A 16997-nucleotide genomic window follows, 5' to 3' on the forward strand; every position below is an offset into this window, starting at 1 on the left:
CCACTGAGTGAATGAAGAGGCTCCTCTTTGCTGCAGCAGGTCTCCAGTGTGGCCCAGGGAGCACACAGGAGAGTGCCTTGCACAACCCAAGGATGACATCCCAGCCTGCACTTCCTTCCAGATGCAGATGTTGAAATGTCAGCCTTTTATTCACCAACACACTTCTTCCTGAACGTTTCATTGAGGAAAATAACAGGATTGCTCAACAGGCTCAGGGGATGGCTCAGGGAGCCTCAGCCAGGCAAGCTCTCCCAGGATTTGCACTGACAATCTCTGGATGGGGAGCTCTCCATTGATTTAACCAGACTGGCAAAAGAACACCAGAAGGGGGAGGAGGGCAGGTTTTGGCCAGCTCTCACCTCTGAGACCCGAGGTACATGGTAGCCTGTTCCTGCTGGAAGTGTCCAGAGAGGAAAGTGCACAGGGCATGGTGGGTTTGTTTAAAAACATTTAACACAAATGCTCCCAAGGAGATCAAATCTCATTTTCAAGTTCTGCATCAGACAGCAAAACCAGGACAAGTAACAGCCAGGACTGGCAGTGTGGAATCAAGATGAGAGTTTCAGGAGGTCTGCACTGCCTTTGCCCAGCAGCACAGCCCTGTGCTCCCAGCCAGCCTCTCTCCCTGGCTCATGGCAGGGACACAAAGCCACCCTGAGGCTGTCCAAGGGACAATTAGCTGTAATACCATCATTACTGTCTGCATGCAGATGGGACTGCACACCCAGGTCAGCACAGCACCTCTGCAGTGCTCCCTGGCACAAAAATGCAGTGAAAACAGAGCCCTTCTCCAAGGAAGCCAAACAAAAACCAGTGGACAGAGGCAGCCAGAAGAATATTGAGAAATTAGAGGATGCTGCTCCCACCACCAGTTAAAACACAGCTACTGCCAACCTCTGATGGGCAGGAGGGCACAGGAAACCCCAAGGGCAGCTTGGAGGGTGTTGTCAAGGAGCTGTCCCTGCTGAGTGGGGCAGTGTGGAGGGATAGAAAAGTGCTGCTTGGGAGAAACAATGAGGGCAAAGGAGGCTGAAGCCCAGCTGGAGGGTAGAGGGGTTTAACAGAGCAATACTGACTGGAGGATCATCAGGAGAGCTGGGAATGACAAGCCAAATCCTTGGGAAGCAGTGTGCTAAACATTATCCATTGTCATCATCCTGGCAGAGACTGACAGCCTAAGAAAACCAAAGGGTAGGCAGTGCTTGAAATTCAGAGCAATCTGCTAATCTGCTCTCTCAGACCCTCTCAAACAATGGCCAGGATGAATTATCAGTGTGGTGCTTGCTGGTGTTAACTCTGCAATATTTAGGCAGCCACCAGCATCCCGGGGGACAATCACCTTTTGGGATTTTCCCACTGTACCTCAGCACTGGCTGATCTTTAAAAATAACCTTCATCCAGTTTGATCAACCATTTTGCTTTGTAACAAAGGGCCATGGTCCCAGCTGGCACCAGCAGCACTTCCATACACTGAGCCCAAAACCTTCCATCCATTTATCCATTTTCCATCATGAAACCATGGAGCCAGCTCTGCCCTCTGTCTGTGTCTTCCATGACTCCTTCCTTGCACGGCTCAGACAACACCACCCTCCTACCAGTGAGAACCAAACAATCTGCACTGAACAGCACTGAACGACTGCTCCATCAGGAAGCTGGAGCTGCCTTCAGTATGGGCCTGCTTTTGGTGAAATGCACATCCTGCAGCACTGCCACTGCTCCCTCTGTGCTGTGCCAGAGCTTTGGAAACCTTGCTGCCCACCTCTGTTCCTGGAGCAGGAGCAGCCAGGTCTAAGAGGTCAGTTTACCAAAACTGCAATCTAGCTCACAAGGGCTATCTCAGAAACTCTTCTTCTGCTCTGTCAGCTTTGCTCTACTTTGAGAAAAAGTTTCTTCCCCTGACATGTATTGAAGTCACTTCCTACATCAGCTTCATGGGCATCCTGCAAGGCAAGGCAATCCTACAAAGCTCAGAATTCTTTCTTTAATTACTGCTACTATTTCACCAGCACTACACTTTCATATGGTCTTATAACACATCAAAAACGTGGCTTTACTTGAGTTTAAATCTGACCTCAAGCACTGCAAGACACAGCAAATCTTGATATCAACTCCAGCATGAATTTCCACTGAGTTTTGCACTGCTGTGAAAAAACTCATTTAGAATCTCCAGAAGGCCAAATCAGCACAACTTTCTCCTGGAGATCAGCAGCAATTCTGACAGGAGCTACAGAACCCAATAGAGTTTGAATAATGTGTCCAAGTTGCTAAATGTCAAGATTATATTAAGGCTGGAGCACTGAAACACTTAACGTTGGGAAATGTTAAGGATCAGGCTTCTGATTAATTGCATTACTCCAGAAAGAAACTGGTGCTGGGTGCAGAGGGGCACAAGGCTTGCAGAGCTCCAGGGTGACACACTGCCAGTATGGAGATGTGAGCAGAAAAGTGTCATGGTCACTCCTGGGCTCTGCCCTGTGGAAACTCTTCACTACCTCAAGGTTCTTATAAAATGAGGAACTTTTTTTTTTTAACTGTCCACAGTCAGAAAAACTGGCACCTGACTTACAGAAATGCTGCATCCTCATAGCTGCAAGCTGTAGCTGGAGTCTCTGGAGATCTGAATACTGAAAAATTCAAAGCACTCCAGAAAAGTGACATTCTGGGTGTTCCTCACCACTCATCCCTGGAGTGTTCTTCAGTTCTGTCAGATTGTCTGTCCTCAGCTAAAACAGCTTTAATGACACTGCACTTCCCACAGGTACCATTCAGATAAATTCACTGCTGTTTTCAGGAGCTCCCAGGCAGCCTGGATACCCCCACAGAAACTCACTGAGGATGCTCCATCTAGGATCAAGCACTGAATGACAGAGAGAGGAGAAATATTGACTAATTGCATTCCCAGAGAGAGGCACAGGTGCTAAAGGAGAAGCAGAGGCTGACACAAGGACTGCAAGCAGTGTGTGTTGGCAGCCATGGGTGAACCCAGTGACCACAGCAAGCTGGCACTCTCAGCTCCAGCATTTCTAATTTGTAAGTGCTCATCTCCATAATCAGAAGCTGCTGCAGAGGTAATACAGGCATGGCAGTCACAGTTAATTTGTAAAATCACACACCCTGTTATGGGATTGAGCCTTCTGCCTGGCATCATCATCATCATCATCATCATCACCTTTATTCACAGCCCAGGGCTCTTCCCAGGACAGCTCCCAGAGAGGCTCCTGGAGGCCAGAGCTGTGGTCCCTGTGCAGCCCAGGCCCTCAGAAAGCCAAGGCTGTGGCTCTGCCCCTGTCCTCACCCTGTGCTGCCCACAGAAAGGGCGAGTTGGGAATGCAGGGCTGAATTCAAGTGCTGGAGAGGAGGCAGCTGAACACACACCTGTTTCTCTCCTGCTTGGGATTTGTCTAAAGCAAATCAAGAAAACAGTATTAAGTCATCCCTGACACAGGGATGAATCTTCCTTTGAAATCCAGAGCATACTCCAAAGCATGCTCTTTCCATAGTTCCTTAAAAACAACAGCTGAAAACTCTTTTTTGCTGCTAACAGGATAAACAATGTTCTCCAAAAAAGAAGCAGGATTTCTTTCTCCTTAATTCAGCTTGGGGCAAACTGCCAGCAGGAAAATTTTCAGCTCAGTTAATCAGAGATCAGAAAAAACTACACACAATGGGGAAAAGTTTTTTAATGGCAAATGGCAATGAACTGATATTTCAGCAGAGCTTTCAATTTACTCTGTTGAGTTTTCTACTGCTGGGGCATAAATATCTGTGCTTGTAAGAACACAAAATTTCAGTCTGGATAGGAGAAGAAACTGCAGTTGAGGGAACAGACACTGGGCTGGGAATCAGGATAGAGAGACTTTGTTGTTTCTGCCTGTTTCCCCCTCTGGAACAGAAGAACACCTTAGAGCACTTTAAAGAGAGGTCTGTGACATGCAGGACATCAGCAGGCTGAGCCTCCCCTGCCTGAGGAACAGGATCTCATCCCTTTATCCTAAAGCCTGAGGCACTGCAGACACTCTGCAGGCTCTGGGAATGGGTTCTGTCTGAAAGGGCACCAAATCATGGCAGGCACAGCCCAGAGGCAACAAGGAAAGGAAAACATTTCTGTTTGCTCTTGGGCACACAGGAAAGGCAGCCAAGGGTGGAGGAGTTGGCAGCTGCCTGTCCCTAATAAGCAGGGCAGAGAAATGTTAGCAGGCATCAGTGAGCCCTGGGTCATTCCATGAGAGCTCCTCACAGAACAGCCTCCAGGATCAGGGACACCTCAGGGCTGCTTCCTGCTGAGCATCCCCCACTGCTGCACCTCTGCAAACGGGTGGGACTGCAGCTGCACTCCTGCTTGAGGGAGAAGAGGATCAGCAGAGCCAAGTCCTACCTGCGCCAGGGGAGGAAGGCTCAAACATGCTGGATGTGTCACTGCAAGTGTTGGAAGCTTGCTCCGACAGCTTCTTCTTGGCACTCCCATCTGCTGACTTGTGAGACTTCTTCTTGTTCTTCACCAGGATTTTGTACATTAAATCCATAGGGCTTGGGAGAGGAACCCCAGCTTCCAGCTTCCAGGAAGAGAGAGGAGAGATTTGTTAGAGCAGCAGAAGAAACAGCCTTATGGCATTTCCAGGGAGCACAGGGTACAGGACACTTCTGTGACCTCTGCAAGCCCTGTTGAAATGAAATGGATTTTGCACAAGAGGCAATGCCAACATTGAATGAAACAGGGCTACTGAGGGCACTTCAGAAGAAAAATGCTTGATGAAGTGTCTGCAGTAATAACCAAAATAAGTGTTAGCTCAGATGGGAGAGCCTAGGCTTTAAAATGGCAGCTGTGAGGCTCAACTGCATTTAAAAGATCACAATCCACTCTATCGGGGCAATCTCTGCATCACAAATGATGCTGAAGTCACCACCAGCTCTCAGTTCCCTCCTCCAGACTGAGAGGCTTCACAAGAAGAGCGAGGCAGGGCTGAGGCAGCCCAGGGAACAGCCCCAGGCAGCTGGGATGGGATGGACACCAAGGACACGTTACCGGGTACTTCTCCAAGGGATCCATCAGCAGGGCATCTCCAAATATTAATCTGCAGTACTCTGCCATTTTTGCCTGTTGTTTAGGGCTGAAGGGAAGAAAAGAGAGAAAGAAATGAGTCCTACAAACACTCCAGAGTGACAGCAGCAGTCATGGAGTACCTCACAGCCCTAAACTGCATGGAATTTCCTGATCCAATAGCTGTGGATTTTTCAGTCAGACCTACACATATCATGCAATTATTTCAATGTCTCTGATGGAGTTTATCAAAGGGAACATACACAAAGTAAAGGCCTAAGTCAATGGAATAACAGTGATACAGCCACAGCATGAATTTGCCTCTTTCAGGCAATGCTTTTATTCCAAATTGAAGTATTTCCCCCTCATGTTACTTTCTACACATGCCTGGCATTTTTCTTGCACTACAGCAGTTCTCCCAACATCCTCTGTGAGTAACCTGAGCCTCAGCAAACTCTGCCTAGAACCAGTTCTCCCAAAGTGCAACCAGAAGATGAAGTACTCCTGCACGCCAGAGATGGAAGTTCTAGGACTGAAGATAGGTGTTAGAGCTGAGAAACATCACTCCAACCCTCTCAAAATGCAGCTCAGCTCCACAGCCACTCTCTAATTTTAGCAAGCTGAGGATTTTTGTTACATGTGCCTGTTTAAAATGCGTAGCATCTGAGCTGAGGCATCTCTGAAAGTTTCCTTTTTTGACACTCTGCTGGGAAGCCTCGATTAAAGGACAGGTTTATATGGCTTAATATAACTTCCTCAGCTCCTGCTAATTAGGATCTGCATGTCATGGAGGAGACAGGGATGCTGTAAGCTGCTATGTTACCATGGAGCTACTCTTCATGACAAACTAGAGCTGGGAATAGAGGAAAAAAGAAAAAAAAAAAGCTCATTTTTCTCTTGCAAAGCAGGAGTTCAGGCCTGGCTGTGCCCAGCTGGTCAGTGGGTACCAACTGCCAGGGTCAGCGTGGCCAAACCAGAGCTGAGGAAAAGGCTGGGTGGCCAAATGACATTTCAATCAGAAAATGTCATTCCCCTGGGATCAGCATCCTGGCTGCCCCTGGAAGCAGAGAGGGGGTGAAGCAGTCATTAGCTCAGTCACTGACAAAAAATACTGCCAGGAGGCTTCAAATTATTCCCCAGAGCAGGAGCTGCGTGCAGTTTAAATCCCAACAGCATTTCACAAATGCTGTGTTTTGCACGCAGCCAATTCTGCCCAAACAGCAGCTAAAAGGCACTTTGAGCTGAGGGTGGAAAATCAAGCTGAAGACAAGCAAGGCAGCAGAACAAAGAACCCACATGGGAGAAGGTGATGGGAGAGCAGACCAGGCTGGGACATTGAGCTGGGAATTTGCAGCCCTCAGCCAGCAAGGGGAACAAAGGCACCACCCCAGCAGAGTGCACGTGCCCGAAATCCAGGGGTCACTGGTGAGTTTGAGTTCAGTCTGCTCCACCTGCGTGTGTTTTGAACAGATCCACACCCTCAGAAGCCAGGAAGCTCAAAGGACAACTCCCTGCATCAAAAGAGGGCATTTACTGAAACGGGAGTAATTAGCTGTGACATCATCATCATCATCATCATCCTCAAATGGGCACAACTCCAAATAGAACTCTCCATAGGAATTGAAAAAATAAAAAGCAAGAGTTAAATGTAATAAATTCCCAGTCACCACCACAGCTAGAACAAATCCTTCTGATCTCCCGTGTTTAATTACATGTTTACCTCAAAGAGAGCACAGTGAGAACTTTCATTTCTGCAAACCAGAAAAATGTAATGCAACACGACGTTGGTTCAGCTTATAAATCCCAATGTCACTGCATCCCAGGGGCAGAAAGCAGGAAAATTATGGGAAAAACCAATAGGTTTTAATACCACAAACCCCCCTTGAGGTAGCAAACAAGGCCAAATGAAGAAAATCATTTGACATTTCAAAATTACTTGTCTCTGTGAACTGGACCATGTGTGCAAATATTTTTAAAAGCTCCTAAGAGGGGACAGAAAAACTTTAGGAGTACCAGGATTTAACTGTGTGGGAGATCTTTGTGTTCTCTCTCCCTAACACACATACCTGTGTATGTGCTGCTGCAAGAGAGATCATTAGGAATGGCAGATTAATATCCCCATTTTAAGAAGTTGGAATATTGGTTTCTCTTCATTTTCCATTCTTTGAAAACTATGAACCAGAGCAACAGAAACACCAAGTTTTGTACATCAATACGTTCCCCCAGTTTTGCTAGGAAGTCAAAACCCAAGTGTTTCTTGGTCCACATCTCCTCTTACTGGAAACTCTCTCAGCATTCATGCATTGCAGTGAACACTGACTGGCTGACTTTATCTGCTTTGTGATTTTCACTGTGCAGACACAGCCAGGCAGCACACAGAACTGTCAGAGCTGCCCCCAAAATGTGCCAGGGCAAGGGGACATAACGTAGGAGCATGATACCTGCAGATACAGAAATATAAAGGAATGTTTTCATGACCATCATTGCAGTGCCTGCACTTTGTGTTACTGGGTTTGTGTCATGCCTGTCATGAAGGTCAGCCACAGAGGCTCCCTGGCACAACTGCTGCTCCCAACATCACATTTTTATCACTTCTGCAGAGATACTTCCTCTGCATAAGACAAAGGCACAGATGCTTCCCAGAAGAGTCTAAAATAATTCAAAGTGTGGGATGAAAAAGCGATAAAAATCCTGTTAATATCTGAAGCAACAATTCCAGCCAGAAACCAGCAGCATGAATAACTGTAATTAAATTCAATCTTGGAAGCAATCTTATATGGATACTGCTCAAGGATCACTTAACCTTTCTGCTATGTCATCAGTGCATTTCTAATTATAGAGTGTCTGCTTGCAGACCTGCAGATTGCTTATCGCCTTGCAAGCCCCATTTCAGACACCAAGGTCTCCTTGAGGTCCTTCCAACACTTTCAGGGCACTCCTCTGCTTTTTTCACAGAGCCACAGCTTGGTTCAGTGCTCTTCTTCTCAGTGGGCATGCCTTGACTTCACTAGAAATGATGACATACATAATATTTTATGTCATCTAAAAGCTACGTGCTTGCCTCTTTTGCTTTTGATTGCATACAAACAGGCAAGAAAAAAAAAATACAATAATAGTGGAGTTATAGTAAAGGAAATAAAATCCTTCATGTTCTGTGAAGATATTGGAGAGGAGCCCTTCTAGGAGACACATCAAAGGAAAGCAAATGAGATGATTAACACAATGTGCTGAAAAGTGATTTTTCCCCCAGGTGGACAAAAAGTGTCAAAAATATTCCCCTGAACATAAACCAGAAGAAAGGAAAATTGTGTTTTAAGTCCAGTGCTGATTAACACTGTCATATCTATGTGATGATGTGAAACTTATTTACCTCTGATAATTGCAGTCTGTTTACAAGCCATGAACACAGGCTAAAAACATATTTTTGTCTGAGCCAATGCCAACATTTCTAGGGGAGCAGAATTTCACAAATTACACTCACAACTTGAAAAGCAGAAAAAATATTTGGTCCCCTAGAAGTAGGAACTGATGAAACAGGATTTGCTTGAGAGCAATTCCAAAAAAACATTGGCACTTTTTGTTAACATTTAGGGCAAAGTCCAGCCTTAAGATCCAGGAGAAAAACAACATTCCAAGTAAATGAGAAGACAAAAGGAGCATTCCATGAAATTAGGTGAACTTTTCTGTGAGTGACATGAGTAATTGCAGATTTCTCCAGCGACTAGTGAAGGAATTAAGAAGTTGGTAAAATAACTAGAAATTATTTTCAGGCAAAACAAAAACCAGCAACTAGTGAAGGAATTAAGGGGGATTTGTAGAAGCTGGTAAAATAACTAGAAATTATTTTCAGGCAAAACAAACCCAGAAAACACAGAGCCTGAATCTGATCATTTAGCACAGCAGAAAGAGCCACTAGCAGGAAAGCCTCAGAAAGAGAAAGCATCAGGTCATGGCTTGCAAACTTGCTCTGTAAAAACCTGTGTCTGAGCAATGTATGGAAAGGATTTCAGAGAGCACACACCAGGTTAATTCTTATTCCATGGTTGGGGGATCCTGGAGAGAGAGGTGCAGTGCCTTCCATGGGGCAAGCTGTGAATAACAGCAATGCAGCAGGAACCCTGTCCCTTTTCAGTCACATTCCTGCAGTGCCACACTGCCTTCAATTCTGACACTGGCTCATTCTCAGCATCTTAAAGCCACTTTTGTATTTAACTTACATCTGACAGGAGTTTATGAAATAAATCTTTTTACTTCTTCACCTTCCTAAAATAGAACAGATCAGCCTGGAACAGTTGAAGATTCAAGTCATGATGACTTTAAAGGAAGAAAAATGTAACCCTTGTGGTTAAAATAATTGAGCTGTTGTTCTTCCTCTGCCTCAGATGAACAGAGTCAATGTATACTATAATAAATCCAGAAGAAGGAGTACAAAACATAACACTTCCAGAAATGATGGTTGGCATCCTTCCTAAGGGCCAGAGGCTGTGTTTGGAAGTGCTGTGAGCTCACACCTGCAGGACAGGTGAGGGCAACCCAAAGGGACACAACGGGCACCAAAAGAAACGAGGGGCCATGGAGAAGGCAATGGAAGGCAGAGGGGTGGCAGAGGCAGACAGGGAGGACTGAGCAGCATTCAAGAGGCAGCTCCTTGGATCACAACCATGTGGCCTCAAAATGTGTGCACAGCAAACACATATCTGCCCCCAAGAGGTAAATTTGTACCCTGAGCTATTCAGGCAGTGGAGCTCAGCCCTCTGATTTTAATTCTTCTACCTACATAATTGTCACATCTGTTCTTTAAAAACATTCTTACACAGCTTCTTCCAGCAGTTCCTTCCCTTTAGGAGGACAAGAATGTTCCTCCTAAAGAAAAGGAAAAGCTGTTAGCCCTCACCTTTTGCTCTTTGAGAAACAAAAGTGCCAACACCATTTCTGAGTTGTGTTAAAACATTCAGAGATGCCCCCAAGAATATTTTTATTTTACATTGAAAAAAATAAACAAAAACCAAAAGCAAACCCAAAAATTAGTTTCTAAGTCCAAACTGCCCCCAGAAGTGTTGGAAATGTTTCTACACCAAAAAAAAACACAAGAAGGGAAAGAAAATTCAAGTTGAGGCACAAGTTATGTGTCAGTGTCACTCTCTTTGAACCACGTGGTCCCTGCATTCAAAACCAAGGTTGATGTTAAAAAAAAAAATCAGAACTATAAAAATAAAACAGATCACTGGGACAAAGCTAGAAGTGCTCTCATCTATTTTTTTCTTTTCTTACACGGAAAAATTGTCCTGTTCTTGTAACTACAAAAAAAAAAAAAAAAAAGAAAATGAAATGAAATTAATGTATGCAAACTGTTATTTTTGGCAGAAATGAGCAGTTCCTGGCCATCCCCACCAGCCATTCTGCAGTCCTAGAAGTCCATGGCTCTGGCCTCTGCCTCTAACACGAGACAGAGCAAATGCTGAAGGTGTTTGTAGCACAGAACAGGCTCACAAGCAGGTGAAATACTGCCTGCTTTTATCTGGAGTATTGCTGCATTCCAGCAGGACACACTGAGTGAAGAGGTCACAAAATCCTTCTCACAACCCAACTTCCCCTCCCCAGAAAGGGCTCTGATTCAGGGAGCTTTGCAAGAACAGGCCCAATTTCCCTTCTGGGTGAGAGCTGCTGTTTGGGTCACAGGTGCACACCCAATTCCATGCCTAGACCTCACAGAAAATGAACCATCAGCCAAGGAGAAGGTGGGGATTACTTACGAGTCCACGTGGTTTTCAAAGGAAAGGAGGATTGGAAAGGGTGATGTCTTAAATGCACACTCAGCAATAGCTTCTATTACTTCCTAAAGAATCAAAATAAACACAGTTACAAACTCAACTCTCCAAAGAAGCACACTTGGAGCCTTTGAGGACAGGAAGGACCCAACAAGCTCCAAGATCATTCCCTGAGATCAGACCTTCCTTCCTAAACATCCCAGAGAGCTCTGGATGTGCTCTTGCCACAACCCAGTTTTTCAACCTGAGCTGTAACTGAATCTCCAAAACATCTCCAAGCACCACATTTCTCAAGAAATGACTTATGTCTGCCAAAATCAATAGCTGAAATGTAAAGCTTGGTTTTGGTGGGGAGCTGTTCCGTGCCTGCAGCTACAGTTTTCATGTGCTACAATAAAAATGCTCTGACAAAGGCAGATCTTCCAAACATCAGCAGCCACAAGCATCCATCCATTAAATCCTTAGTTACTCTGACTCACATTTTAGTTCCCCCTTTTTTAAAACTTTTTTTTTTGATGACAGAAATCCCTTTAAGGCAAAAGAAAGGAAAAAAGCAATCTTTACTCAATTAAAACAGTTGGTTCTGTGGTAATTATCAGAAAGCCCATAAAGTTTCCTGTTAACCCTACAGAAAATGGAAACCCAAAATCCAGCAGAAAAGTCATTTGACAACAATGATTTTAGTGAGGTGCACAATAAATGCACTCATTGTTACAAATTATGAAATATTTCCCTCCTGAACAAATCTCTCTTCCAGAACACAGAAAACACTGAAGATTTTCATGTGCTGGCAAACTCTGGAGTTTCTAAGAACCCATAAGGCTCTGCCACACCAAATCATAGGGATGACTAAAACCTAAAGGATGTATTTATGTTAAACAAGCTTTCTCTGGGGATTCCTCTGCTTCATTTTCTGCACTTTTAGAGGCTCAGCTGAGAAGCATAACAGTAAGAAATCCACTTCCTAAAAGAAAAGCTGAGCTTCTGCTCCATTCTTCTGGCCCACTTGATTTCAGTTGCCCTCCTGCTGCAAGAGGGGATGGAACCCTGCAGGAGTGGGGAAATAACCTGGAGAGTGGAATTAGGATTGAGCAGATGAGAGGTGAGGATGAAGAGCTCAGGCTGAGCCAAGGCAAATGCTGCATGGCCAGAGGGAGAGAAGCTGGCAGGCTCCATTCTTGGCTGCAGCTGCAGAATGCCTCACCTGGATCAGCTCTGCAGGCTCCAACATGGGTCCACACACAGAGACCCCTGGCCATGGCATGGATCCATGGCTGATCCCTGCAGGGCCCCAGCCTGGCAGCAGCTCAACTCACAGCTGAGACACACCCCAGGGATTTCTGAGTCCTGGACAGGGGCATGGGCAGTGCCAGTGCTGCTTGAGGAAGGCTGGCTGAGGCTGTGAAAGCTGCCAGGCTGAGCAGAGCCCTGTGCCCTGGTCACAGCAGAAATGTGAGCTGATACTTGATTGAGCATTCAAGGCATGAAGTGATTCTCACACTCCTGACACATGATTTCCCTGCCATTTTGCTCCTCCCCAGCCAGGCAGCACACGCTCAAACCACTGAGTGTTTGAGTGCTGAAAAGAAATCGAGATGTTTTTCACATTGTTCTGGCTGGATTAAAAACTGCCTGCCCTGAAATGACCTATGAAATACTCCTGAGGAGCTTTAAAACACCTTCCAATCCTCCTGCCAGCACAATGCCAAGGGTTGAACATCTAAATATCCAAGGATAATCCTCGTTCCTGCTAATGATCCTTTTAAAAATCAGATTAACTTTGTTTTAAATTCCTGCTCATGACCAAAGCAGTCAAAGCCATCTCCCTCAATTAAAAGACTTCCAGCAATCAAACCCCATGCCTATAAGCATAATTGGCTTCCCATCAACATAACTGGGAAGTTAATAACAAACGTGCAAGAAGGTTGTTTTACCTGTTTCTGTGATTAACTCAATCAGGGAAGAATTAGAGAAAGCAAACTGGAAAAAAGGGATTGTTCTGGTACAAGTGAAACTTAGTGCTCCTTCTGTGGCAGACCTGTTTGCTTTCTTCCCTAAAACAAAAAACCCCACCCAACAACAGGTTTCAGGGATGGGAGAAATGTCTCAGAGCTGCAGCCACACTTAATACCTGGAACACAACCAAAGTCAGTAATGAACATTTTCCCACATATCCTTGCACACAATAAATGTGTGCTAGAAATGTATTTCCACGGTGAGTTAGTGTCTCAGATGAAGAAGAATTATTTCTTCACACTTCAAAAATGATTTGCTGTGCTGACTACCAATCCTGATACTACAGGCAAACACCTCCATTATGCTCCTCTAACACCTCAGATCAAAAACATCTGGAAGAAGAACAAGAAAATAACAATTTAAGGTTATTGCTAAGGGTATGGTCTCTACCTCATACTGTAGAAAAGGAAAGGGAAGATGAAATTCAATAAATAAGATGACATGTTTGGGGTTTGAATGGCACAAATATCCCTTCACAGCCCCCAAAGATGCTGATTTTTCCTTTTCACCCTCCAGTGCTTGGGTCTGGTCCCAAGAATCAGGGATGACACTGCACACACACTTAGTAATTCTTTTCAAATGCAAAGCCAAGTGTCTGGGCTCTGTGCATGGAGCCTGTCCATCTGGCCATGAGCAGCATCTTCTCTGCTCACAGGAACTTAAAGGCTTGCAGATGGTTGAGATCTAGCTGCTAACTTCCTGCCTCAGCTCAGGATTTTTGCCTCCCACTGCCAGTGACCAGGCAGAGAGGAGAAAAGGGGTGAACTGATGTGCTGGTTACTGCTGTCCAAATCCTGTCCAGCTCTGTCCCCTGGAGCTGTAACCCAACCAGTTGTTTGTCCCAGTGCCTCCACACCCCCATTTGTCTCTGTGCAGAGCCAGCTGTGGTGGCTGTGCCTGGTCCTTCAGCCCTGGCTGTGGCATCTGTCCCTGTGAGATTCGCTGCAGGGACGTGCACAGGAGCATGGACCTGGGCACCGGGCCCAGGCAGATGGCACTGCTGTCACACCACATAATCCCTTTTCCTCCCTCTGCCACCACCACCCGGAGCCTCTCCCCGCGCCAGGTCCAAATGCCACAACTCCTCTCTCCCAGCCCTTCTGCAGCTGCGCTGTCATTTCCTCTTGCAGCAGCTTTTTGCCCTCCCATTCCTGCTCCTCGGGAGGGTTTTGCAGGAGCAGAGCCCAGCCCAGGTGAGGCAGGAGCCCAGAGGAGTACCTTGAAGGAGATCTCAGTGGTCATGGTGAAGCCGTGGGTGATGACGGGCTCCTCCTCGGCCGTGCGGCCCTTCCAGCAGTCCAGCTCCACGCAGCGGCAGCCCGACAGCAGCACCTGACGGTACATCTCCACCGAGGAGTTGCCAGCCAGCTGGCCAGCTGCACAGAGCACACACAGGCACGTCAGGCTGGCACCAGGACTGGCACAACTCACCTGGCACAGAGCTACAGCACCTCTGGCGCTCGGCTCAGAGGGACAGCGCTCCAAAGGCGAACAGCGCGAGAACGCAACGGAGATCCCTGGCACAGTCAGTGCCATGGTCTGGATCCATCTCCTGGGCACAGTCAGTGCCATGGTCTGGATCCAACCCCTGGGCACAGTCAGTGCCATGGTCTGGATCCATCCCTCGGGCACAGTCAGTGCCATGCTCTGGATCCATCCCTTGGGCACAGTCAGTGCCATGGTCTGGATCCATCCCTCGGGCACAGTCAGTGCCATGGTCTGGATCCATCCCTCGGGCACAGTCAGTGCCACGGTCTGGATCCATCGATTGGCACAGTCAGTGCCATGGTCTGGATCCATCCCTGGGGCACAGTCAGTGCCATGGTCTGGATCCATCTATTGGCACAGTCAGTGCCATGGGCTGGATCCATCCCTGGGGCACAGTCAGTGCCATGGTCTGGATCCATCCATTGGGCACAGTCAGTGCCATGGTCTGGATCCATCCCTTGGGCACAGTCAGTGCCATGGTCTGGATCCATTCCTCGGGCACAGTCAGTGCCATGGTCTGGATCCATCCCTTGGGCACAGTCAGTGCCATGGTCTGGATCCTGCCCTCGGGCACAGTCAGTGCCATGGTCTGGATCCATCCCTGGGGCACAGTCAGTGCCATGGTCTGGATCCATCCCTCGGGCACAGTCAGTGCCATGGTCTGGATCCATCCCTGGGGCACAGTCAGTGCCATGGTCTGGATCCATCCCTCGGGCACAGTCAGTGCCATGGTCTGGATCCATCCCTGGGGCACAGTCAGTGCCATGGTCTGGATCCATCCTGGGCACAGTCAGTGCCATGGTCTGGATCCATCCCTGGGGCACAGTCAGTGCCATGGCTGGATCCATCTGGCACAGTCAGTGCCATGGTCTGGATCCATCCCTTGGGCACAGTCAGTGCCATGGTCTGGATCCATCCCTTGGGCACAGTCAGTGCCATGGTCTGGATCCATCCCTGGGCACAGTCAGTGCCATGGTCTGGATCCATCCATTGGGCACAGTCAGTGCCATGGTCTGGATCCATCCATTGGGCACAGTCAGTGCCATGGTCTGGATCCATCGATTGGCACAGTCAGTGCCATGGTCTGGATCCATCGATTGGCACAGTCAGTCCCATGGTCTGGATCCTGCCCTTGGGCACAGTCAGTGCCATGGTCTGGATCCATCCCTTGGGCACAGTCAGTGCCATGGTCTGGATCCATCCTGGGGCACAGTCAGTGCCATGGTCTGGATCCATCCCTGGGCACAGTCAGTGCCATGGTCTGGATCCATCCCTCGGGCACAGTCAGTGCCATGGTCTGGATCCATCCTCGGGCACAGTCAGTGCCATGGTCTGGATCCATCCCTCGGGCACAGTCAGTGCCATGGTCTGGATCCATCCATTGGCACAGTCAGTGCCATGGTCTGGATCCTCCCTGGGCACAGTCAGTGCCATGGTCTGGATCCATCCTGGGCACAGTCAGTGCCATGGTCTGGATCCATCCCTGGGCACGTCAGTGCCATGGTCTGGATCCATCCCTGGGCACAGTCAGTGCCATGGTCTGGATCCATCCTGGGCACAGTCAGTGCCATGGTCTGGATCCATCCCTGGGCACAGTCAGTGCCATGGTCTGGATCCATCCCTGGGGCACAGTCAGTGCCATGGTCTGGATCCATCCCTGGGCACAGTCAGTGCCATGGTCTGGATCCATCCCTGGGCACAGTCAGTGCCATGGTCTGGATCCATCCCTCGGGCACAGTCAGTGCCATGGTCTGGATCCATCCCTGGGCACGTCAGTGCCATGGTCTGGATCCATCCTGGGCACAGTCAGTGCCATGGTCTGGATCCATCCCTGGGGCACAGTCAGTGCCATGGTCTGGATCCATCCCTGGGCACAGTCAGTGCAGGCTGGACCATCGGGCATCGTGCAGGTTGATCCATCCCTGGGGCACAGTCAGTGCCATGGTCTGGATCCATCCCTGGGGCACAGTCAGTGCCATGGTCTGGATCCATCTATTGGCACAGTCAGTGCCATGGTCTGGATCCATCGATTGGCACAGTCAGTGCCACGGTCTGGATCCATCCCTCGGGCACAGTCAGTGCCATGGTCTGGATCCATCTATTGGCACAGTCAGTGCCACGGTCTGGATCCATCCCTCGGGCACAGTCAGTGCCATGGTCTGGATCCATCTATTGGCACAGTCAGTGCCATGGTCTGGATCCTGCCCTTGGGCACAGTCAGTGCCATGGTCTGGATCCATTCCTCGGGCACAGTCAGTGCCACGGTCTGGATCCATCCCTTGGGCACAGTCAGTGCCATGGTCTGGATGGATCCCTCGGGCACAGTCAGTGCCATGGTCTGGATCCATCCCTTGGGCACAGTCAGTGCCATGGTCTGGATCCATCCCTCGGGCACAGTCAGTGCCATGGTCTGGATGGATCCCTCGGGCACAGTCAGTGCCATGGTCTGGATCCATCCCTCGGGCACAGTCAGTGCCATGGTCTGGATCCATCCCTTGGGCACAGTCAGTGCCATGGTCTGGATCCTGCCCTCAGTCTAACAGAGAAATAACCCAGCTGGAGCCAGCTCCAAAGCTTCTGATGGGCAGCATCAAATACATGAACTCAAATAATTATAGTAATAACAACAACAACAATAATAATAACAACAACAACAACTTAGTTCCATGAGATTTTGTTATCCCTTG

The 16997-nt window shown here is 47.9% G+C and overlaps 1 protein-coding gene across 1 annotated transcript in view; it reads right to left on the reverse strand.

Moving 5' to 3' along the window:
* Positions 1-16997, reverse strand: part of PLCB1 (phospholipase C beta 1) — a 323846-nt gene that overhangs the window by 83652 nt on the left and 223197 nt on the right. The window contains exons 11-14 of the mRNA XM_030236244.2: positions 14041-14198; positions 10792-10874; positions 5024-5108; positions 4376-4553 (exon numbers count right to left, since the gene is read on the reverse strand). Coding sequence (XP_030092104.1) covers positions 4376-4553; positions 5024-5108; positions 10792-10874; positions 14041-14198 — 504 coding nt within the window. The remainder of the gene's footprint in view (positions 1-4375; positions 4554-5023; positions 5109-10791; positions 10875-14040; positions 14199-16997) is intronic.

The sequence above is a fragment of the Serinus canaria genome, chromosome 3 (assembly GCF_022539315.1).
Source record: "Serinus canaria isolate serCan28SL12 chromosome 3, serCan2020, whole genome shotgun sequence".
NCBI lineage: Eukaryota > Metazoa > Chordata > Aves > Passeriformes > Fringillidae > Serinus > Serinus canaria.